Source organism: Schistocerca americana, chromosome 6 (assembly GCF_021461395.2).
Source record: "Schistocerca americana isolate TAMUIC-IGC-003095 chromosome 6, iqSchAmer2.1, whole genome shotgun sequence".
NCBI classification, from domain to species: domain Eukaryota; kingdom Metazoa; phylum Arthropoda; class Insecta; order Orthoptera; family Acrididae; genus Schistocerca; species Schistocerca americana.
The window spans coordinates 16235140-16256144 of NC_060124.1; the positions used below are offsets into that span (position 1 = coordinate 16235140).

At 42.7% G+C, this 21005-nt stretch overlaps 1 protein-coding gene across 1 annotated transcript in view; it reads left to right on the plus strand.

Annotated features, from left to right (window-relative positions):
- Window positions 1–586: 586 nt before the first annotated feature.
- LOC124619770 (mediator of RNA polymerase II transcription subunit 17) overlaps window positions 587–21005 on the plus strand; it is a 114977-nt gene continuing 94558 nt past the window's right edge. Inside the window, exons 1-4 of the mRNA XM_047146352.1 lie at window positions 587–709; window positions 841–1029; window positions 18573–18708; window positions 18801–18981. Coding sequence (XP_047002308.1) covers window positions 621–709; window positions 841–1029; window positions 18573–18708; window positions 18801–18981 — 595 coding nt within the window. The 5' untranslated portion in view covers window positions 587–620. The remainder of the gene's footprint in view (window positions 710–840; window positions 1030–18572; window positions 18709–18800; window positions 18982–21005) is intronic.

A 21005-nucleotide genomic window follows, 5' to 3' on the forward strand; every position in this document is an offset into this window, starting at 1 on the left:
AGGTTTAATTACCACACCAAAGCAATCTATTTTAAAAATACTGAGAATATAACTATCAAATTTTTGATATGGATTATGTTTTATGTATCCCTTGACAAATTTATTTATTGTGTCATGACATGTATGAAGCTCATCGAATCAGTTATATAAAAACTGGGAAGTTTTGAATCTTGCCCCTGTAGAAAAATTTCTGCAGTCAACCATGCTTGTGCCCAAAGATTATAGAATTTTTTCAAATTTGCAGCTGCAACTTACGACTTATGCACATCGCAATTATGAGCAGATTTCCGGTCGGTTCGTTACGAATTGTCTGCCCAGTTGTAACGCGCAGAGGTTGGCGCAAAAATATGTAGCATGTTAACCGGCTTTTACGAAACGGTTATATATTGACGAAAATTGTGATGTTTCACCATTTTATAGGGTCCTCTTGTTTTTGCACAATTTAATCATGCACCTATGTCTAAATCACATTACAATGAATCACGCGTCACTGACGGACAGTTCAATTGCGTAATTATTTCTAGTGCAGTGAATTATCTGCGGTTCCCAAGGAAACGTTTGTTGTTGGTGTTTTAATCTTTGCGCCTATGTCAAAGTATTTTCGTCTGCCGTAAACAAACATGGCTTATTCTGTTAACATATCTGTTGAGGCTCCTATTGAAAATCAGATACAGGAAATATCATACGATGGGCAGGAAATCTATCAGAGGTAAGAATGTTCTGAGAAATGCCTTGTATTGTTGCAGATTACTTTCGTAATTGTTCTAAAGGGAAGCTGTATTCAGAAATCCCAAACAGACCAGAACCCACCAGTATTACGCTTAATGTTTTGTGTTACAGCCCCCTCTCTATGTCAGAGAACCTTGCGAAATTGGCTCAGAAAATTGATTTTAGTAAAACTGCTGTGGATGACTTGAAGAAAGATAATGGAGAAAACTTGGACAAAAGCGACGAAGAGTCGTCAGCGAAAGACCCAGTCAACTACCAGTCTTCTTTGTGGCCATGGGACTCTGTTAGGAACAAATTAAGGTTGTATACTTTTCCCACGAACTTCATGGTTGTTTGCGGAGTTTTGATATATGTGTATAAACAACCGTTTTATATCCTCACAGAATATGAGAATAATTCGTTTTTGTGGAATCTTTGTGTGTGCTGCTTTTTTTGACATGCATGAAATGATCTGTTCCTATCCCTCTGTCCATGCCAACTAGTATCAGACAAACAACGCATACATCCACACAACAGAAATTGTCCACAAATGAATTAATAAAGATGCTAATGTATAGATAAAACTTATTGCTAAAGTTTTCGATACAAAGTTTGCAGTTGGTATAAAATTATGAGACAGAATGTTTTGTACAGTCGATAGACACATGTAACATCTAATCTAATCTAACAGTGCATAGCACCATCGTAGCTTTCAGAATTAGTAGTTACTTCCTCATGGAGGATGGATGGGTAAGTTTGGGAAGATTAAAAAGGAAAAATGAAGTGAAATGATCTTGTGGTGTTGATGGCCTGGAGGCCCCGTCAGGGGGAGTTCAGCCGCCGAGTTTTAAGCCTTATTTCAGCTGATGCCACATTGGTGACTTTCATGTCTGTGATGATGAAGGGATGATGAGGACAACAAAACACCCATTCCATGAGCAGGATGAAGGGACAGCTAGCTGAGGTCTTGCTTCATCCATATAGTGCTCAGAGCCATTTGAACCATTTGAGCTTCATCCATATTCTTGTAGCTGCTGGGTCATGCTAAATGATGAACACATCAAGGAGTGCAGTCAACATTACCAGATACAAGTTGTGTGAGCTAAGGTTCCTGAGATAGGGACAGGTAACCACTGCCAGTCTTCTGTAACCATAACCTCTGTGCTTATGGCAGTGACCACTGTGTGCTTTGATGGTGAACATTTTATGCCCAAGGAAACTTGGATTCTAGTTTCACTGTCAGGGCTGGAAAAAAAAGGGCTAAACCTCTATGACAAAGAACCTCAACATCAAGTGTAGGCATCATGAATGATTGTTGAGGTGATACAATTGTTAATGGGCATCCTCTGGTCAATGCAACACCCAAATTGTGTAAGACTTGCACAGTTACCCAGAGTTCTGTTGAGTTGATATATACGTCTCTAGCTGCTTGTGGTAAATCCTACAGTGTCTAATAAAAGTAGTCGCAGAAATAGTATGCGCCATTGGGAAGTAATTGATTGACTTGCGCTGGTAGACAAAACAACAATGGTTTCAACCCCTCTATTGCTTGCATTAAAACTGGGTTTACTATACGCTGTCTCCCCCTGTTATTCTCGTAAAGCTAGCCAGTACCCTTAAAGAGTAGAAGGAGCTCCTTTACCAGTTATTTATTAGACACAATTTCTTCAAGAATTAATGACCTGAATATTCTTTGTTTTTTGATCTCCAATACTTCATACAGGCAGATTAACTGTGATACATTTCATTTCATTCACAACTTAGTTACCAGTTGTGTGTAGGTGTTCCTAGGGTCCATCATTAGTCCTACCACGAGTTTAATCTGTCTCCTGTTTGAGCCCAGGATTGCAGAGTTTCTCTTGAAACATGATTTGGGTATCGTTAGCTTGTTATGTTTTTGTTTTTCAATCTTAGTCCAATATTCTGCATGCTATCTCCTAATCCAGCTACATAGTTTTGATTTTATCGTTGGTCTTTTGATAGGACAGGCTCCGGTTGAACGTGTGGAGTTGTCGCACTTGTCCTTGCCAGCCTATCAGCTTATTTGTTGCCGCTAATTCCTGAGTGATCAAGAACTCACACCATGTTAACACTGTTGCATTCCCCTTTCCTCACAAAAGCTTCATGGCGTTTTGCAACAATCTTTGATTTTGTTGCAACAGCTGATAGTGATTTCAGAGCTGCTCCTATGTCTGAATGAATGTAGATCCCATGGTCCTTGTTGCATTTAATGACAGTTCTCCACTGTGAACTTCCTGATAGCAGATATTTCCTCCTGGAATAAGTGCCAGCTTCCCTAGAGAGTGCTCTCTCTAGTCTAAGCTGTACCCCATACACCCTGACCCTAACACCATCTTCTCCACAGGGGATTCATACCTCTCTTGTGTGTATGTGCTTGGCCACAATGTGTCCCCATCCCTTATCCCTTGTGGTGCTACTTCCCTTTCCATGCTGTAAACCTATCTCTTATTTAATTTAATTTTTTTTTTACCCCTCCGCCTTATCTTTGGATTTTTTTCTTGGTACTGTTCATGCTTGGATCTCGTTTGTGATTTTGGACACTTTGATTTCTTCCCATTTGGCATTCTACAACTATTCCTTTGTAACTACATGGTCATTTTGTTGAGTTTGACTTGCTACTTTTGAACTTTTGAAATTTTACAGAAGTTCGGATTGTGCAGGGATGGTTGTTCAGTGCAGTGTATGTTCCACCATAGCACCTTCTTTCTTTGCACCCTTCTTTTCTTGCAAAGATACTACATCCAAAACCCAGTAGGGAAGCCATTGTGGGGTGGAGGGGGAGTCAACAATTTCATGCACAGTGGTAGCCACCTAACCACACAGGAATCACTCTGTTGGTGCCTGAGCTGGAAACTCCTCACTCAAGCCAAGGAGTATGTACCTGTTGTAGCTGGGGCATGAGGACTCTGGGCAATGGCTTACAGGCCATGTAACCATTGCTGTGGCACCCATGGCAAGAACCTCTTTTCAGAGTAGGTGGTACCACGGCAGAAGATTCACACATGAAGCAAATTAATATTTCTTCCACTGGCACTGTAGTCTCTTCAGATGGGAGAGATTAATATAATGCAGAGACATACGGCCCCATACTAGTGGGAGCGACATACTTTACCCAATACTTTGTCTGTTCTCAGACTGATGGGGATACTTTGGTTGCAATGAAACCATTGTTTTTTGTTTTTTTTTTTTGTCAAAAACAGTGAAGACAAATTTGGGGAAGTTGAGTCTCTGGGGAAAATGAAACATGGTTCCTTAATTAAAACTTCCTCTGGTGCCCAATCTACAATATGTGGTCATCTATGTGACATACCAATGGCCATGGCCTCATACAAAACTTTGAATGTGGTCCAAGGAATCATCGTCCACTCCAAACAAGTGAGGAACTATATATTAATCTCCAGTGGCAAGACATATACTTTCAGATGTGTACAAAAAAGGCTCTAGGATAATCGTGTGGATGGGAATGTCATTCCAGAGGCAGCCAACATTCAACAGCTATTTCGGGTCTTGGCCTACAGTGCGGTCTTTGTGCCAATTCATTGGTTCTTGCAGAACACCTTGCGACCCACTTTATGACAGCATTGACATCTTCTAGATGTGGCTACGTTTCTACTGCAGAACCAACTTCGTGCAGAGATCCCTGTATGTTTCTGTCTCCACCTAGTTGAATCCTACAGTGGGCCTTTCAGTGAATGGGGGCTACTTCAGGCTTTTGTCTCAACCCAAAACACAACCCTAGATCCTGAAGTAATTCACTGTCAGATGATCAAAAACCTGAATATTCCCCAAAGGCAACGTGTCCTAAGGGTCTTCAACTGTCTTTGGCTCCAAGGTGCTTTCCCCTCAGAACTGTGATCTATTATCGTTGTCTGAGTTCTTAAGCCAGGCAAGAACCATACATCTTTTGATAGTTACCAGCCGATGAGCTTGAGCAAAGTATTCTGTAAGTTGCTTGAAAGGATGATTGTCCATCGATTATGCTGGGTTCCAAAATCTCAGGGCCTTATATCCCTGTATCAGTGTGGTTTCCAGGATGGACGTTCTGCAACTTACCATCTGTTTAGGTTGGAAACAGCCATCTGACAGGCTTTTTGTAAATCCCAACACCCTGTCACAATCTTTTTTGACCTGCTTAAGGCATATGGCACTGCTTGATGTCATCACATTTTAATCACCTTTCAGGACTGGGGCTTTCAAGGTCCCCTAACGATTTTTATTGACCAGTTTTTATCCCACTGGTTGTTCCGGGTTAGACTCTACATTTCAATCAGCTCCCCGCAGTTCCAAGAGAATGGTGTCCCACAGGGATGTTTGTTGAGAGTCACACTTTTCCTCATTGTCATTAATGGGGTAGTGACCTCTGTTGGACTGCTGATCTCCCCTGTGTCATATGTCAATGATTTTTGCGGTCGGTGTAACTCCTACATGTTAGCCTCTGCTGAAAGTCAGCTCCCAAGTACCATTTAGTGGGCCTCTGCATGGGCTCTTCCCGTGGTTTCCAATTCTCTCCTACAAAAATGTGGGTCATGCATTTGTGCCTGTCGTTCCACATTCATCCTGGCCTGGAGCTCTACTTAGTTACCTAGTCATTGTAGCACAGCCCCTTTTCTTGGGCCTCCTGGCTGCCCTATATTTGTCACGTGAAGACTAGCTGCATGTGGAAGCTTAACGTTCTGTGCTTCCTTGGCCACACATCTTGGAGTGCAGATCATGCTACTTTTATCTCTATTTACTGGGCTGTGGTTTTGTCCTGACTGGACTTCGGTTGCCAGTTTTATGGCTCGGCGGCCCCTAAGTTTTAAAACTGTTAGACCCAGTCCACCATCATGATGTGCATATGGCCACCAGGGCTTTTCGGGCTAGTCCTGTTGACAGTCTCGTTGCTGAAGCAGGGATCTTCTTTTGTCAGATTTGACAGTACCAGCTCTTGGTCTCATATGCAATCGTAATTCAACAGTTTCCTGATCATCCCTCATATCCCATTCTCTTTACGTATGACTGGTGTCGTCCTCTGAATACCTGTCCTTGGGTGGGACTACCAGTTGGTATGTGCCTCACTTCCCCCTTCCAAGGTCTGCATCTCCCTTGAATATGCCCAGGCCATGGATTAGGACCAATCTTTTCCAAGGCCCTAAACTCGCTGCCTCCCCCATGACCATTCAGTATCTGTTATGTCAAGTTCTTCAAGAGTTCCAGGATGCTACCATCTTTTACAGCAGCAGCTCCAAAACTCTGGATTATGTGGGTTATGGTTTTACTCTTCTTGTCATTAGCAGAGCTCTCCATTTTGTTAAACAGGCCTCCATGGACTGTGTTTTATGTGAACTGACTCAATGAGCAGTCTCCAGGCGATTGGCCAGTGCTATTCTTGCTGGGCTTTAGTCTCTGCTATTCATGACCTCGTTGGCCTTCTTCATCTTGCTTGTGTTACTCGGCACAGTCAAAGAGACCAATGCAGCATTGTGCTCTTCCTTCTGCTTCTCCCAGAAGGAATCTACTGTCCTATGCAGTCTCCCCATCAGTCATACCAGGCTAACCCATAGTTTTCTTTTGTGTAATGAGCTACCCCGACGTTGTGGTGGAGCCTTACAGACAGCAGCTCATATCTTGATGGAATGCCTCCTCCTTTTGGCCTCTGTGATAAGTATGGACTTATGGACACATTGCCTCTAATATTAGTGGGTGATTTGCAATTGGTTGAAGTGGTTCATAGTTCTCTCAGTGAAAGTGACTTTTATTCTCAAGTATAACATTTTAATCTATCTGTAGAGCAGGGCCAGGTTGTTTGAGTGGGGCATCTCCCATTGTATGCTAGGTATGAGGGATCCCTGACTCTACTTCCTTGACCAGGCTACTCTTTCACCCTCTTTTACTCTGTTTTAATCGCTTTTAGATTCAGTTTGCTTCCTTTCTGCTGTACCTAATTTTCTATTCTGGTTACTACACTTTGTTGAATAGTGGGTGTTCTTGACTGTAAATGGATCAAGTGTGTCAGCTGGGGATGGGGAATTTCCTTTCACATGCAGGGCCCTGGTGATGCCCACCTTTTGACTTCCATATCTCCTTCATGTTGCTAATGTTACTGATGTCACAAAAGGTGTCCTTTACATTTTTAGCCTTCTCTCTTTTCCTGCTATGAGTCTCCTGAGTAGATCAGAAAATGTTCTCTGTGGACATCTCTACAACTGGATTCACCAGTCTTTGATCGAGGGACTGATCACCTCATTGTTTGTTCAGTTACTCCCCCCCCCCTCCCCCCCCTCCCCCCTCCCCCACCTCAAATCAACTAATGAGCACCCTTGTCTGTCTTCAGCCTCCCATTAAACTAGATTGTGTCTCCTGAATGGTATTGTGGTTCACTATTCCTCTTCTCTCTACTTCCAGTTGTTACCTTGAAAGGGGTATATTGACGCAGCTGGAAGTTATTGTATAGTCAGCTGACATTTCCGTGATCTTTCCGATATTCACCCCATTCACTAATTGGTGTGGGATTTTGAAGATAAGGTTTCCATTTATTTCCAGTTTCAAACAGTATGCCCCTTGTCACTGTCTCCATTGTAATTCAAAGGTGACCAGCATGGTGTCCATCTCAGCAGTTGGTGTACTGCTAATTCCCTCTGTTATGACTATAGGGCACAACTTTGCACATTGCCAAGTTCTTTAGCAGCCATCTCATGTCTACTTTATTTCACCATACTGTAGCTTCAAAAGTCATCATAGGTCTTATTTCAGTACCATTACATACTCCTGGGGGTTGGATCCTGCTTGTTACTACAGACCCTTCTAGTGCCCATGAAAGAGCACTTTTCACTTTGGACTACATTATCTTTGTGTGAGGGGGCCATGATAGTTTAACATCAGGGTTGCCCCTAAATACACTGTCTACTTTACTATTAGAGGCCTGTGAAAATGCTCGAGATTTCGGTACATGTCCTGGATATTCTTTCTTGCGAACAGTACTACAACAGTTTTCTTGGGACTGACTCTTAGATCCTGTTTCCTGCACTATTTGTGCAATTGTTCTAACAGTACTAGCAAATTTGCCAAGTATTACTATCCTTGGTAAAAGTAACCTCTAGTATTTAACTTTTCAATGAACTCATTCATCCCTAGGTTCCATGGTACAGGAGGAGGGGGGGGGGGGCAGCCACTCTTTTGAAGCTCCCTCTGGTGGTAGTGTTGATCACCATTTTCTCACTCGTCGTGGTGGCTTCTGCTTTTTGTGTACTCAGCATAGTCTTAATCTATTTGCGATGGTGGTCTCAATGCCAGCGTTTTCTGCAGCTCTAAACATGGATTTGAAAGTCATATTGCTAAAAGCCTCCTCAGTACCCAGGAAAATGCAGAGAGTGATTACCTGGAAGTGTAGAGCTTTTTCCACCTTCCCAGCAAGTGTCTGAAGTGGTGTTTCACAACATTTGCCTGGTTAATGTGCATATTGGTTTTTATGTAGAGGAACCTCAGTTAACTTCCTTTCCCTAACGTGCATATTAACCAGTTTTTCTAATGTCTTTCGGAGAAAGGAGGACATACCTGATCAGTCTCGTGTCCTTAGTCTTGGTAGGAACAATTCTCCTGGGCTTCAGAATGAAAACTACCATCATTGTCCTCCAAGCATTAGGAATGCTCCTATTGCTAGACTTAGTTTAAACAGTCTGTGTAGGAGTCTAATTAATCTTCCTCCTGTTTGTTTGCAGTAGAGTCAGAAAGATTCCATATGGGCTTGGTGACTTGAACAGTTTAAGCATTCCCACACCCACTGCATTTTTTCTGAAATCAACACCAGTTCTTCCTTTAATTACCTTTAAACTAGTACCTTTCAGGGACTGAGTCCAGATCTGTGTTTTCTGCAGAGAGCATTGAGGGAAGTGAGTCTTGAGAAGATCATCTGTCATCTCTCATGCTGTACTTGTGCATCCATCACCCTCTTTCCATAGAGTGCCTCCTGGATTAGTTGGTATTCTAGTGAGGATTTTATGAAGTCTGGCACAAGTAGGTGTACCTTCCATCTCCTCACAGAGTATGTTTCAGGATGCTAGTTTTGCTTGCTTAATTGCAAGGTTGTATTTGGCAAGGGTCTCCCGATATTCTCTTGTAGCATTGAACAGTCTTCTCATTGCTTTCTCTTGCAAGTCCAGATTATTGCTCCACCAAAGTACATTCCTGTCAGTGCACTTCTTGGTGATTGAACAGGTTTCTAAGTACAAGTTCATAAGGACAGACTTCACTTTACCTGCCATCCTCAAGATATACTGGATTTCGTATTGAAGTTCTGACTTCAGTTAAGCATGAGTTTTCTTTCTTTCCTGCATAAGCCTGTGTCTGTTTTCCTAGGATTCCTGTAAGCCATGGTCTGTTTAAGACCCATTTCAACCTCAAACTTAACATGCACTTGGTCAGATAAAAATGGCTCTGATGCCATATGCCATTGTTTGACAAAGCTGACCGTTAAGATGGACCCAAAAGTTATGTCATTTACTACTTCCCTTCTTCAATTCCTGAAGGTAGGTTCCCTACAGCTACTCAAGATCATCAGATTGCCTCAGTTGTTGGTATCACTGCCTCCCCCACCAAGTTGTGAGCACTGACATCGCAACCGACCAACAGTTGTCGGCTGTAAGCAGTTTTCTACCAATCTCTTGACTTCCTAGGAAGTAGGAGCACAGTCCACCTAAGGAAGGTAACCTCAGCCAATAAAAATTCCCTTATGCTTCCTTCCTTACTCTGTTTCATCCTGATGGGCATTAATTAAGTCCCTGGAGCAAAAGTTGCCATTGGCATGAATGAGAGTCCATTCTTGGCATAAATAGATATTCTATATTGTTTTAGATTTCTAGCATAAATCAACTTACCTCTAATTCCCCTGAGGCCTGATTCACCCCATTTATGTAAATAGGATTCCTGGATCACGGCCATGTGGTGAAATGCTAATTACTCAGGGAGGGCACCTAATATCTTGAGGCTCCATTCACAACACATGGGAGACCATTGCAGTAGCTGCACAGCAGCTGGCATGACCCTCAGCTTCATGTGAAAAAGCAAGCCTCTCCATCCACAAGGGCAATGCTGCAACATAGTGGTGGCCTCCGGAAGGCGGCCATTGGAAAGTGATAACTTGAGGGCAGATTTTTGGGGTCAACTTATTCTACTGATACCAGATGGTAGCTTCATCCTGTGACATAGTGATGTTGTGGTGTGTTGCATCACACATCCACAAACAGAAGGTGAATGGAACACTGACAATGCTTTTTGTGTGTCTTTATTATTTTTTGAAGCATAAATTGTGGTGACAGACTGATCTGTTGTGTTTCCCAAAGTATAGGTTAGGTTGAAAGTTTGTTGAGAGTTGATTGAGAATTGGGAAGCAGTATTGGAGGCTTCAGTCAATCCAGCCTTTGCATTTGTGGGTGTATTTCATATGTTGTATTTTAAGTGCATATGTTTTTTTATAGGTGTATCATTCAACAAATGTTTCTTGTTCTCATATTGAAAACACGTGAAGTCACGAAGTGAGATGGCACAGTGGTTAGCACACTGTACTCGTATTCTGCAGTATGATGGCTCAAACCTGTGTCCAGCCATTCTGATTTAAGTTTTTCAAGATTTCCGTAAATTTCTTCAGGGATGGTTCCTTCGAAAGGTCACAGCTGACTTCCTACCCTAATCTGATGGGATCGATGACCTTGCTTGTTGGTCCCTCCCCCCCCCCCCCCCCCCCCCCCCCCGCCCCATTCCCCAAATCAACCAACAAACCATGTGAAGTCTTGCAGTTTCATAGCCCTTATGTGTGCTACCTAACAAATCTATTCCGGTGTTGAATACAACAATGAAAGTTGCTGTGTTGTTGCTTAAATAAAATAACTTTGTGATAAGTAGCAATGGAGTGTGTGCATGTGGGTTGCAAGGGGGGGGGGGGGGGGGTGCACCATGCAGCCAGTTGCACTGGACAAGACTGTTCATATACCTGCAAAACAGGCAACATAGCTTTATGTGGTGTCACTTGACTGGCTCCTTCTACTTGACTTCGTGAAATGCTGAGAGAGAGTAAAGAACTATTATTATTGCAGTGATGTGGTACTTATTCATTAGGCTAGTCACCTTTGTAGTGCAGTGTGATGCCAGCATTTAATTCCCTCTATTATACATATGCTTATATTTTGTGATATCATTTTTAAGGAAAAGACAACTAAAAGAAATTTTCTTTGTGCACAGGGGCTTCAACAATGGGTGCAGTAGCTATATGATAAATTTTTGTTCAAAAATTAAGCTGTTAGAGTAATTATGTTTTTCGCATTTGGTAGTGAAATACACAACATTTTCAAGTTACATTAATAAATACTTGCACCTGAATTGCAGATTGCTCAAAAAACAGTTCCAGATTACACAACACATCCAAGCTTCATTTCAGTTTTCAGAGGTGGCAGAGAATTAGTTTCATTGCCAGTCAACACCAGAAAATGTGGCTAGTACCAAAAGGACTGTAGAAAACAATATATTGTAAAACAGTTGATACAAGGCTCTCATGTTGGCAAAAATAGCCAGCATGAAACTGAACAATTCAGTACATGGTGATTTTTTTTTTAAAGTCATAAAAATTCCCACTGTTTTTTTGCAGATCTAAGCCAAATATGTGACAGTAACATGCACAGAATATGCGGAGTACATGGGTGTATGAGAAAAATGAAAAAATAAAATAAAACCTGTGCCATGTTAGAGTCACAAATGCTGCCACATATGAATAAAGCAGGTGAACAGCTTGAATGCAAAGTCTGGTACACACTTTGTACAAAGTAGCAGAACAGTTAAGACTCCTGCAAGTTGAAGAAAATATTATATTGTCCAGATTAGAAAATGTGTTGTTAAAGCTTTGAGACTAAAACTTTCAAAGTAAATGTTACAAGAAGCTTTACCACCCCTTAACCCTGTTTTAAATAGATGCTGCTCATGGCTTGAGGCTGTTTTTTACTGCTGTGACCATTTGGGAAATGTTAAAGTGATACTCTTCTCATATTATGATGGAAAATGCCAGTAGCCAAATCGAACTGTACGTCTGTGATGTCATCCAAGCCATAAGTTTTAAAATTGATATGAGAGACTTTGACACAATTCAATCTATATCTGGAGTAAATACAGGGTATTTATATTAGGTTTGTCAACAGGGAATGTACCAAGGTTACTCTTAATGCAAAATGTGAAAGTCCCTTTCCAGAGCAAACTGTGCACATGGGTTATGTGGAGCCCAGAGGAACTGTCCAGCATCCACATTTCCATTAAGGGCACTAAGAATTCAGAGAAAGCTTCTATAAATCATATCACATGTCAGTAACTTGATATAAGCAATCAGATGACTGCAAGGAACAGACCCTTTCTTCTTCTTCTTCTTTTTTTTTCATGAAGATGGATGGTCAGTTTGGTAGTGACAGACTGGTTTAGGGTCCCTTCTATGCTCCTAAGATGCCTACATGCCTATAAAGGCAAACTAATTAAAAAAGACAACAATTAATAAAGGGGCGTGCTGGAAGAAGCACATAAGCTGGTTCAGAGATATTATTCCTAAAAACTAACAACAACTACAATCAAATTTAAGGAGCTACTGCCTCTTAATCAAGGGGGATGGGGGTCCTTGCCCTGTCTTTGGACAGGGCAGACAATGAATGGTTCACAGTACTTTGTTTGATGTCATCTGGCAGTGTGGGGAAACTTGCTTCAGTGGCGCACTTGGTGGTAAAGGGCTGCCCAAATGGCCGGGGATTGGATGGTAAAAAACCCACCTGGTAATCCTGGTGCACACTGCACTTCATCACACTACTTACGCCTCACTGCACACAGTATTCCAGGTGCTGATACTGGTGGGGGATGAACCAGGTGACCTGCATCAGGCTTGGTACAGCTGCTGTCGAGGGAAGCACCTGGAGATAATGCGGCTGGGGAAGGTGGCATTGAAGACGCATTAGCACTTCTCTCATTAACTGAACTATGACAAAACATTGACACTGGATGTAGAGACAAAATCCTGCTGTCTGTGCATACTCCAGCAAAATGTGCAGACGTGAGCCACATGGTGTTGCGTGAGATGAGCTGCTGAAAGTGCAGCCAGGTGGTGTTGCCTCATCGAAGCGGAAGAAGAAACTGCCCTAGCAATGGTTTGGTGTGCATGGCATCTGGAATGTGTGGCAATCTAAGCTATACCTCTGACAGAAGTGACCAGTGAAGGTTCTTGGGGTGGGGGGATTATAGTGGTACCTTGGCCAGTAGTCGCTTCACTGACCGCTGGCGTTCTGTCAGTGCAGCCTGTCATCTGCTGCTACAGGTGGAGGTGAACGGAAGGAGTTGCCACACAGTTCCACCCTTACATAAGGAAAACTGTGGTGCCAACCATGCAGAGGGGTGTTTGGAGATGACTGAGGATGTCTGCTGGGGGGTGGGGGACATGTATGTGCTGTCACTGCTGTGCTAGTGCTCATGGTGCGGTTTCCTGTGAGAGGAGGGGCAGGGGCAGCTCCTGTTCATGGTATTGGGGGCCTGTGAAATAGTGTTGCTACTCTAGTGGTGCAGGTGTTAGTGGCGGTGGTGATGGTACTCTGTCGGGAGTGGCAGGCACCTGTGAGGTCAGGGTGGCATCGGGGTCCCAGGATGGTGTGTCAGTCATATAGTTGATTGGCAGTGGGCAACAGGTAGCGTTGGGGGGCTGCGTCAGTGGCAGTGTGTTGGACACGGCATCAGGAGTGATGTTGACTGGTGGCACATCAGGAATAGCATAGGGGATGGTTTTGGCCTGCATAGCATTGGAGGCTGTGTTGGTGGTGCTGTGACTGGGACTGGTGGAAGGTGGGGGCAACTCTATAACAATGGTGCTGTGCTCGTTGGCTGGAGGGGTCTCTAGGACATAAGCCAGCTTGTGTCTGTTTATAGAGATGGTTATTGTGGCCCCATACAGACGAATGGAAAAGTCTTGTCCCTACATTACTACACTAAGTGCAGGCCCAAATACTGAGGGCAAGACGTAAGCTGGTAGGCATCCATCTAAAGCATGACTTGTGCATGCTGTGAGGTCAGAGTGGATGAAGGTATGGTGCTCACCATGACGTAGCAGAGGTGTTCGTTGTAGCTGAGCCATGAGACCTTGGAGCTGATGTACGAGAACTGGAATGGTGCTGTTGGAAGGCAGTGAGATTACTTGCTGGAAATGGCGAGTGGTTGTCTGTATATCAGCCCCACAGTAGAAGTTCCCAGGTGAATTGTATGGTGGAAATTGGAGCCACAGGTGGCTGTCAGAGATTGGAAGAGGGCCGAGATGCACTGGTACCTGCGAACTGCAATGATGTCGGGGGGCATCCAATGTGGGACACCCAGGTCTGAACAAAGCTACAGTTTCAGCTGAAATGTCAGGGATAGGGACAGCCTCTGGCCAGTGTGTAAATCTGGCTGTAATTGTCAACAGGTATCGACATCCATTGGAGGAGAGTAGTGGGCTGACTATGTTGAGATGTTCCTGCATGAACTGGTGTTGTGTGTGAGGGAAGGGTGGCCGCATGGGAGTGAGTGTGCTGTCCAACTGTGGCGCGCTGATATGGAACACAGGTCCGGACCCAGTTGCTGCAGTCACGTTGAATGCCCGGCCAGACAAAGCATTGTTTCATGAGGGTGGCAGAAGTGTGGATGCCTGTGTTGTGTGAGGTCATGGACATGGTCAAATGCCAGTTTTCAGAAGGTAGGAGGGAGAAAGGGTAGTGGGCAATCATTGGAACCATCTGGTTGTGGAGGATCCACAAAGCCATCACACCAGATCTTATGGGCAGAGCGGGTATGGATCTTACCTGGAGGTTGAGGCCAGAGTCAGCATTCTGAAGGATGTGGGCTAGGTCCAGATCATCCTCCTGAGCAGTGGCCAGGGCATTGTAGTGTAAAGTTTGCCGCAATGATGCTGATGCTGGCAACATGCCAGAAATCGGTAGTGAATTGTGCGATGTACTCCTGCAGCCTAAACTGTCGCAGTGAGATCTGGTCCACGTCTTTCCTGCAAAAACTAGAGGCAAGGGGGTGGTGATCTGTAGAGATTGGAAATAGCGGATGGCTTCGTGGACTGTGAGCAGCAGCTAAAGGTCATATGCGCCCCAGTAGCATTGTGTATCAGTGAGCTTGGATGAAAAGAAGGAAAGCAGTTGCCAGATGTTGTTCACACATTGTTGTACGTTGGCTCCAACAGCCATCTGGCTCACATCCGCTATTATTGTGAAGAGGGCACTAGGGAAGGGGTGGACTTAAAGGCCCACATTGGCGAGGTCTCATTTTGTTTTGTCAAAGCTCTCGATCCTGGCCTGGATCCAAGGGACCAGTTTGTTGCCTTTGTTTCTACCGCTCTGGGGTGGCAGCAGCATCCTTAAAATGGTGACGGAAGAATTTACCATGCCCATGATATGCTGGAGGCCTTAACATCGCTTGCCCCGAAAATGCATTTAGCTGTGTTGGGGATCATTCCAGCTTTCTGTAGGTGGGAAAAAATTTTGGGTAGGTGTTGGCAGTGTTCGGTAGGGTCCCTGGGGTAGATGAGTGTATCATCTAGGTAGGCAAAACAACACAGTGTGCCCTGGAGGATGTTGTCCAAAAATCATTGCCATGTTTTTGTGGTATTAAAGAGGCTGAATGTTATGAATGCTCTCTCAAGCAGGTTGAAAGGTGTGATTGTGGCTGTTTTCTCAATGTCTTCTGGGGTGCGGAGGGGATGGGGAGTGGGATTTGTGTGTAGGCTTTATTGCAATCTGCTTTACTGAAGTTACTAGCTCCCGAGATGGCGTTGTAGGTGTGGAGGAGTGGGACAGTATAATGGTCAAGGATGGTGGGGGCATTGAGTTTATGGTAATCGCTGCCAGGGTGCCAGGAACTGTTCTTCTTGAGGGGGGGGGGGGGGGTGAAGACCTGAGAGCCAGGGGCTTCTGGAAGGATGAAGTACATTGGCGACGAGCTGCTCTTTGAATTCCATTTGTACGATTTTGTGCTCGTGAGGAGGGAGGGGACAGAAAACTGGGGAGACGGGGAGGCAGGGATGATGGTGATGTAATGCGGAGTGTCATGCTGAACGTTCCAGGGGTCAATGGGTGTCTGGATGAGGCAGGGGAATTCTGCAAGAAGCTGAGCATATAGACCTGAAATCACCAGCTGTTTCATGGTGAAACAGGTGTCTGGATGCTAGCTGCAATGGGTTGATCTACTGGGGTTACTGTTGACTAAGTGATGCTTCACTACATCGGTCAGTAGACTGTAATGACCAAGGGAGTTGGCACGCTGAATGGGATCAGTAATGTCTGTGACCGTGAAGGTCCATGGGAGTTCGTGCTGAAGCCCAAAATTGGGTGAGTGGATATGCACCCCATAAGTAAGGATGGCTGACGTGTTGTTGGCGGTTGCTAGGAGGGGAAAGGGGGGGGGGCAAGATTTAGAAGTAGTTTGTGGGGAAATATGGATAAATTGGAGCCAGTTTTGATGAGGCAGGAGAAAGAGGAATGAGTGTCATTCAAATCCTGTATGAATAGGTGCTGTGAAGTGGTACAGCAACTGTACTTACTATATCCCAACCACTTGCTGTTGCTTCACGCCACCTTGGCAAATAATACCAAAATTGAGAACATTTATTATACCCACTCCTTTTAGAAATAATTTGATTATCTAGGAGTGAAGATTCCTTTTTGCTGCAAATAGGTATGTTCATAGTAATAAGGCCTCTGGTGTTACAAGTAGATGATGGCTGTTCTTCAAGAAATACAATTTTTGCCGTTTTTGTCATCAACCCTAAGGTGGCTTGATGCAAATCTCAATTTCTGCTGCTTATTTTGTGTCCTACAACCTCAAGAATGTCTGCTATATGCTTGTGTCTAGGGCTGCCCCTGCAGTTGTTTCGTACTATCGTCCCCTCAACTATAGTTTTCAGCAACAATTTGTATGTGCTCATCCACCCTATCTCTCTGTCTCCTTATGTTCTTTCTAAGCCATTTTTTCCTCATTGACTCATCCTCAGTATCTTCATTTCTTATTTGATCAATCAACATGATTTTCACATGTCACCTGTAACACCACTTTTAAAAAGTTTCATTTTTATCTTCCATGTTGTGTATGTTTTGCACCCATACAGCAGAGTTTTTTGAACATAGCTTTTCATGATACTTTCCTGGTCTTAGAGTTTATATTTTTGAATCTTAGCATCTACTTCTTTACATAGGAAGCCCTGTTGCCTTGTACAATCTCTAATAAAATGTGTCTTTTTCATATTCCTTCTTTATTTACTCTACTTCGTAGTACAGCAAAATTTTTCCATCTCTTCAAGAGTCTCTTGTCCGAGGTTAATATGTATCTACTTGGCATGTTCATCTGCTGCCTGCACCACCACCTTAGTTTTCTTTTTGGTTATATGTAGCCATCAGGTAGCACACCTACCATTTCATTGGGCACAAACTGCTAAGCACTTATTGCAGTCACATGGTTTCATTTTTCAATGTTTTCAGTTTGCTTAAGCTGGTATTATGGTGCAAAGTACCTTTTTCTGATGTTTGGAAGTCTGCCATGACATCTTTTTTTGGTTAAATAGCATATGTGTCATGTGAAGTTGTCACAATATTTTTCATAAGTATACTTAATTTTTCTGACTAATAATTCTCATGAAAATGTAATTTGTGTTGATGTTCACAGTTTTCACTTTGTTTCCATTTTTGTGCCAGCACTGTGAAGATGATCAATGATCAAAACTGGTTGTTAATAAATATATTGTATGACAGCAATTTGTTTACCATGCGTTTCTCCAAGTACAGGGTGTTTAAAAATGAACGTACTGGTTTTAAGGCTTTGTTTCATTTATTGCAATCAGCTTACATTATTATAAAAATACATTAAATGAAAGAACAACTCAAACAGTTTTCCTTACAACTATTCAATGTGAGCATTATTCGTCACACAGCACACATCGAGTTGATAGGCAAGATCTTCCCAAACCTTAATCAATGTGTCTGAGGTCATTGTTGCAACAACTGTTTCAGTCCTGTTTCTGAAGTCAGCTACTCCAGCTTGTAGTGCAGGTAGATACATGTGACCCTTTATGAACCACAAAGGTAAAAATCGCTTGGCATCAGATCAGGTGATGGTGGAGGCCATGCGTAACAAGCTCTGTAATCTGCCCCTTGTAGCCAACGTCATTTAACCAATCATGTAGTGCGTCACACCAGAGATGGCGCACCATCTTGCTGCCAAATAAATTTCTGTGGTTCAGCTTCTTCCAGTATAAAGAAAGAGCCACAGTTCTAACACATCAAGATATGAAGCACCAGCTACAGTTGTTGCACAGAAAAAGAAAGGCTCTTAAACTTTCCGCTGGAATATGACACAAGGAACATTTAATTTAGAGAAGTCTCGACATTTCCACTTACATGAAATGTCAAGTCATCACTGAAGACGACACAATCCAGAAAAGCTTCATGGTCATGCACCAACATTTTGTTGCAAAGTTGGTAAGTAGACCATCGTCTGTAGGCTTTAGAGCTTGTAACAGGTGTACAAATAAAATTATTTGAGCTACTCTTTCATTTGATGTACTATTTGTAATTGTAAGTTGAATATAATAAATGCTTCAATGTATTAAAACAGGTATATTCCTTTTGGAACATGCTGTATATTGATGCTGTTGACAGTTGTCTGACAAATTTTTGAGCTATAATATGAGTTTTTAAACCACCACCATGGTCTCAGGATGACAATTGTGGTGAAAAGTTTATGGAGCAAGGAAGATACTAGATGAATTTAACTCTGCAGCAACTCTGAAATAAATTTTTAATTCTCAAGATTGTTTATTATTTCAACAGGAATGCCTTAACAGAAGTCTGTGTTTTGCATGATGTATTGGTCATTGCTAAAGAAAAACGTTATATGGTTCTTGACCCAGTTCCACAAGAAAACATAGAGACAAAGGCAATGGTGCAAGTGTATGCAAGAAAAAAGGTAAAAAATATATGTATACATGTTATCAGCAGTAATGATTATAATAATTGATTTGTGATCTTGTCTGAGGTAAAGGGCTTGATCTGTTGAAGGCCTTAGCAGCAGCAGCATCAGTTCTTTTAACTGGTGCCGAAAGACTGAGAACTTCACAGAGCGAACTGGTGCGAAATAGAAATGTTCCTGATTTTCACATAGAGCTTCTAAGACTGAGACAGAACTGGCGGCTGAAAAAAGTATCAAATTCTATAATTGGAGACTTGAGCTATAGAACAGGTACTACTAGTTTAATGAAATGAGTGTGGTTATGGTTATTAATAGTGTTATTACTAAGAGTCTATCATTAAGAGTGATACTTTTTAAAATTTTAAGGGGGGAAGCTTAGGTACTGCATTGTTTTCTGAACAAAATATCATTCAAATGTCCACTACAGCTTTGAACACACTGATACACTTGACAGCTACAGTTGTTAATTAGTGTGTCCAGTATTAGCACCATTTTGTCAGGAATAGCCCAATGAGTGCTTGCCTCCAAATGTCCCGAAGTTTGTGCCGTGTCAGCATAGATCTGGGCTTCTATGTAGCACCAAAGAAAAAAAAATCTACAAGTATTAAATTATGTGACTATGGTGACCAATTCACATATCTATGTCTTGAGATGATCTGGTCGCCAAGTTTATCCCTCAGCAAATCAAGCATAGCAGCAGCAGCAGCAGCAGCTGCTGCTGCTGTGTGACACGTAGGACCATCCTGTGACACGTAGGACTATCCTGCTTGAACCACATGTTTTCAATATCTATGGTCTCAAGTTGTGGCCAAAGAAATTCACGTAACTTGGCTCTGTAGCCGATTGCCATTGACAGTAACAGTTCTTCTCTCATCTCGAAAGAAATGGCATAAATTGCACCATACAGTGAGTTTCTCTGAATGCAGTGGCACCTCATAGGTCACTTGTGAAGTCTTCTCGTTCCACTAATGACAGTTTTTCTTATTGATGAAGCCATGAGATGAAGATGCACTTGTCTGAGAAACTGATTTTTCCAGTGAAATCAGGATTAGCTTCCAACTGTTCACGGCCCAATCAGTGAACTCATGACACAATTTGTGCTTGTTTCACCTTAATTTTTCAGTCAGTGCAAATTTGTACGGTTGCAGGCCCAAATTCTTTAACGAGAGTTAAGGTTCACCATTTTGATGTCTCAGATAGCCCCAACCATTAATATCATCTTGAAACTGACACATTCGGCTCTTCCTCAGTACTGGCTGTTACGCTTTACATTGTCTTCATGATGGTGATGTAGAGTGACGTCCCACTCAAATTTGATAGGAGTGTAGCGTACAGCCTGAATAGAGAAATGGTGATGTGACTCAATTATCTGATGAACAAATGATGAGCACTCACAACTGAGCTGCTACTTCGGTAAAATTTTGTAATGATTTCTAAACATCCAGGAAGTGTGAGTCACTGCATTATGAAACTGCAAATTGTACTGGATGTTTTCACATCTGGGAGCACACTCAAGCGCGCGGGTGCCCCCCCCCCCCCCCCCCCCCCCCACACACACAGTAGAAATGGAAATTACAATTTTAAAAAGTATTGCTCGTAATGAAAAACCGTTTATAAATGTTTTCTGTCTACAGCGCCACTCAGCTCTACTAAACAAAATTATGAAAATAAATTTTAGTTGTGAATGTAATTAAAATGTTGGTTTTCCTAAACCATGTAAGGCAAATATCAGGATTATTCCATTGCAAAGGTCACAGTTGATTTATTTTCCAAATCTGAGCTTCTACTCTGTCCCAAGTGACCTTAGCCTTGATGAGACATTAAACTGTAATCTCTTTCCTTTCGCTGGCCAGAGTGGCCAAGCGGTTGTAGGCGCTACAGTCTGGAACCGCCCGAACGCTACGGTCGCAGGTTCGAATCCTGCCTCGGGCATGGAGGTGTGTGATGTCCTTAGGTTAGTTAGGTTTAAGTAGTTCTAAGTTCTGGGGGACTGATGACCTCAGAAGTTAAGTCCCATAGTGCTCAGAGCCATATGAACCATTTGAATCTTTCCTTTCTTTCTGCTGAATAATTACAAGCCCTTTACAAGGTTGTATGTTTACTTTAGATTTCATACTAAGTCAGTTGATAATGGAGTGTATGGGATGATTACATTTTCAGATCAATGAAATGTTCAAAAGTAGTAAGTGTTAAAGTATTATATTAGTCATTTGAGTAAATGAAAATATTTGCTCTACATCATATGGAGGGTGACTGATTTTTTTGTGTTTCATTCCATGCTGTAATACATCAAT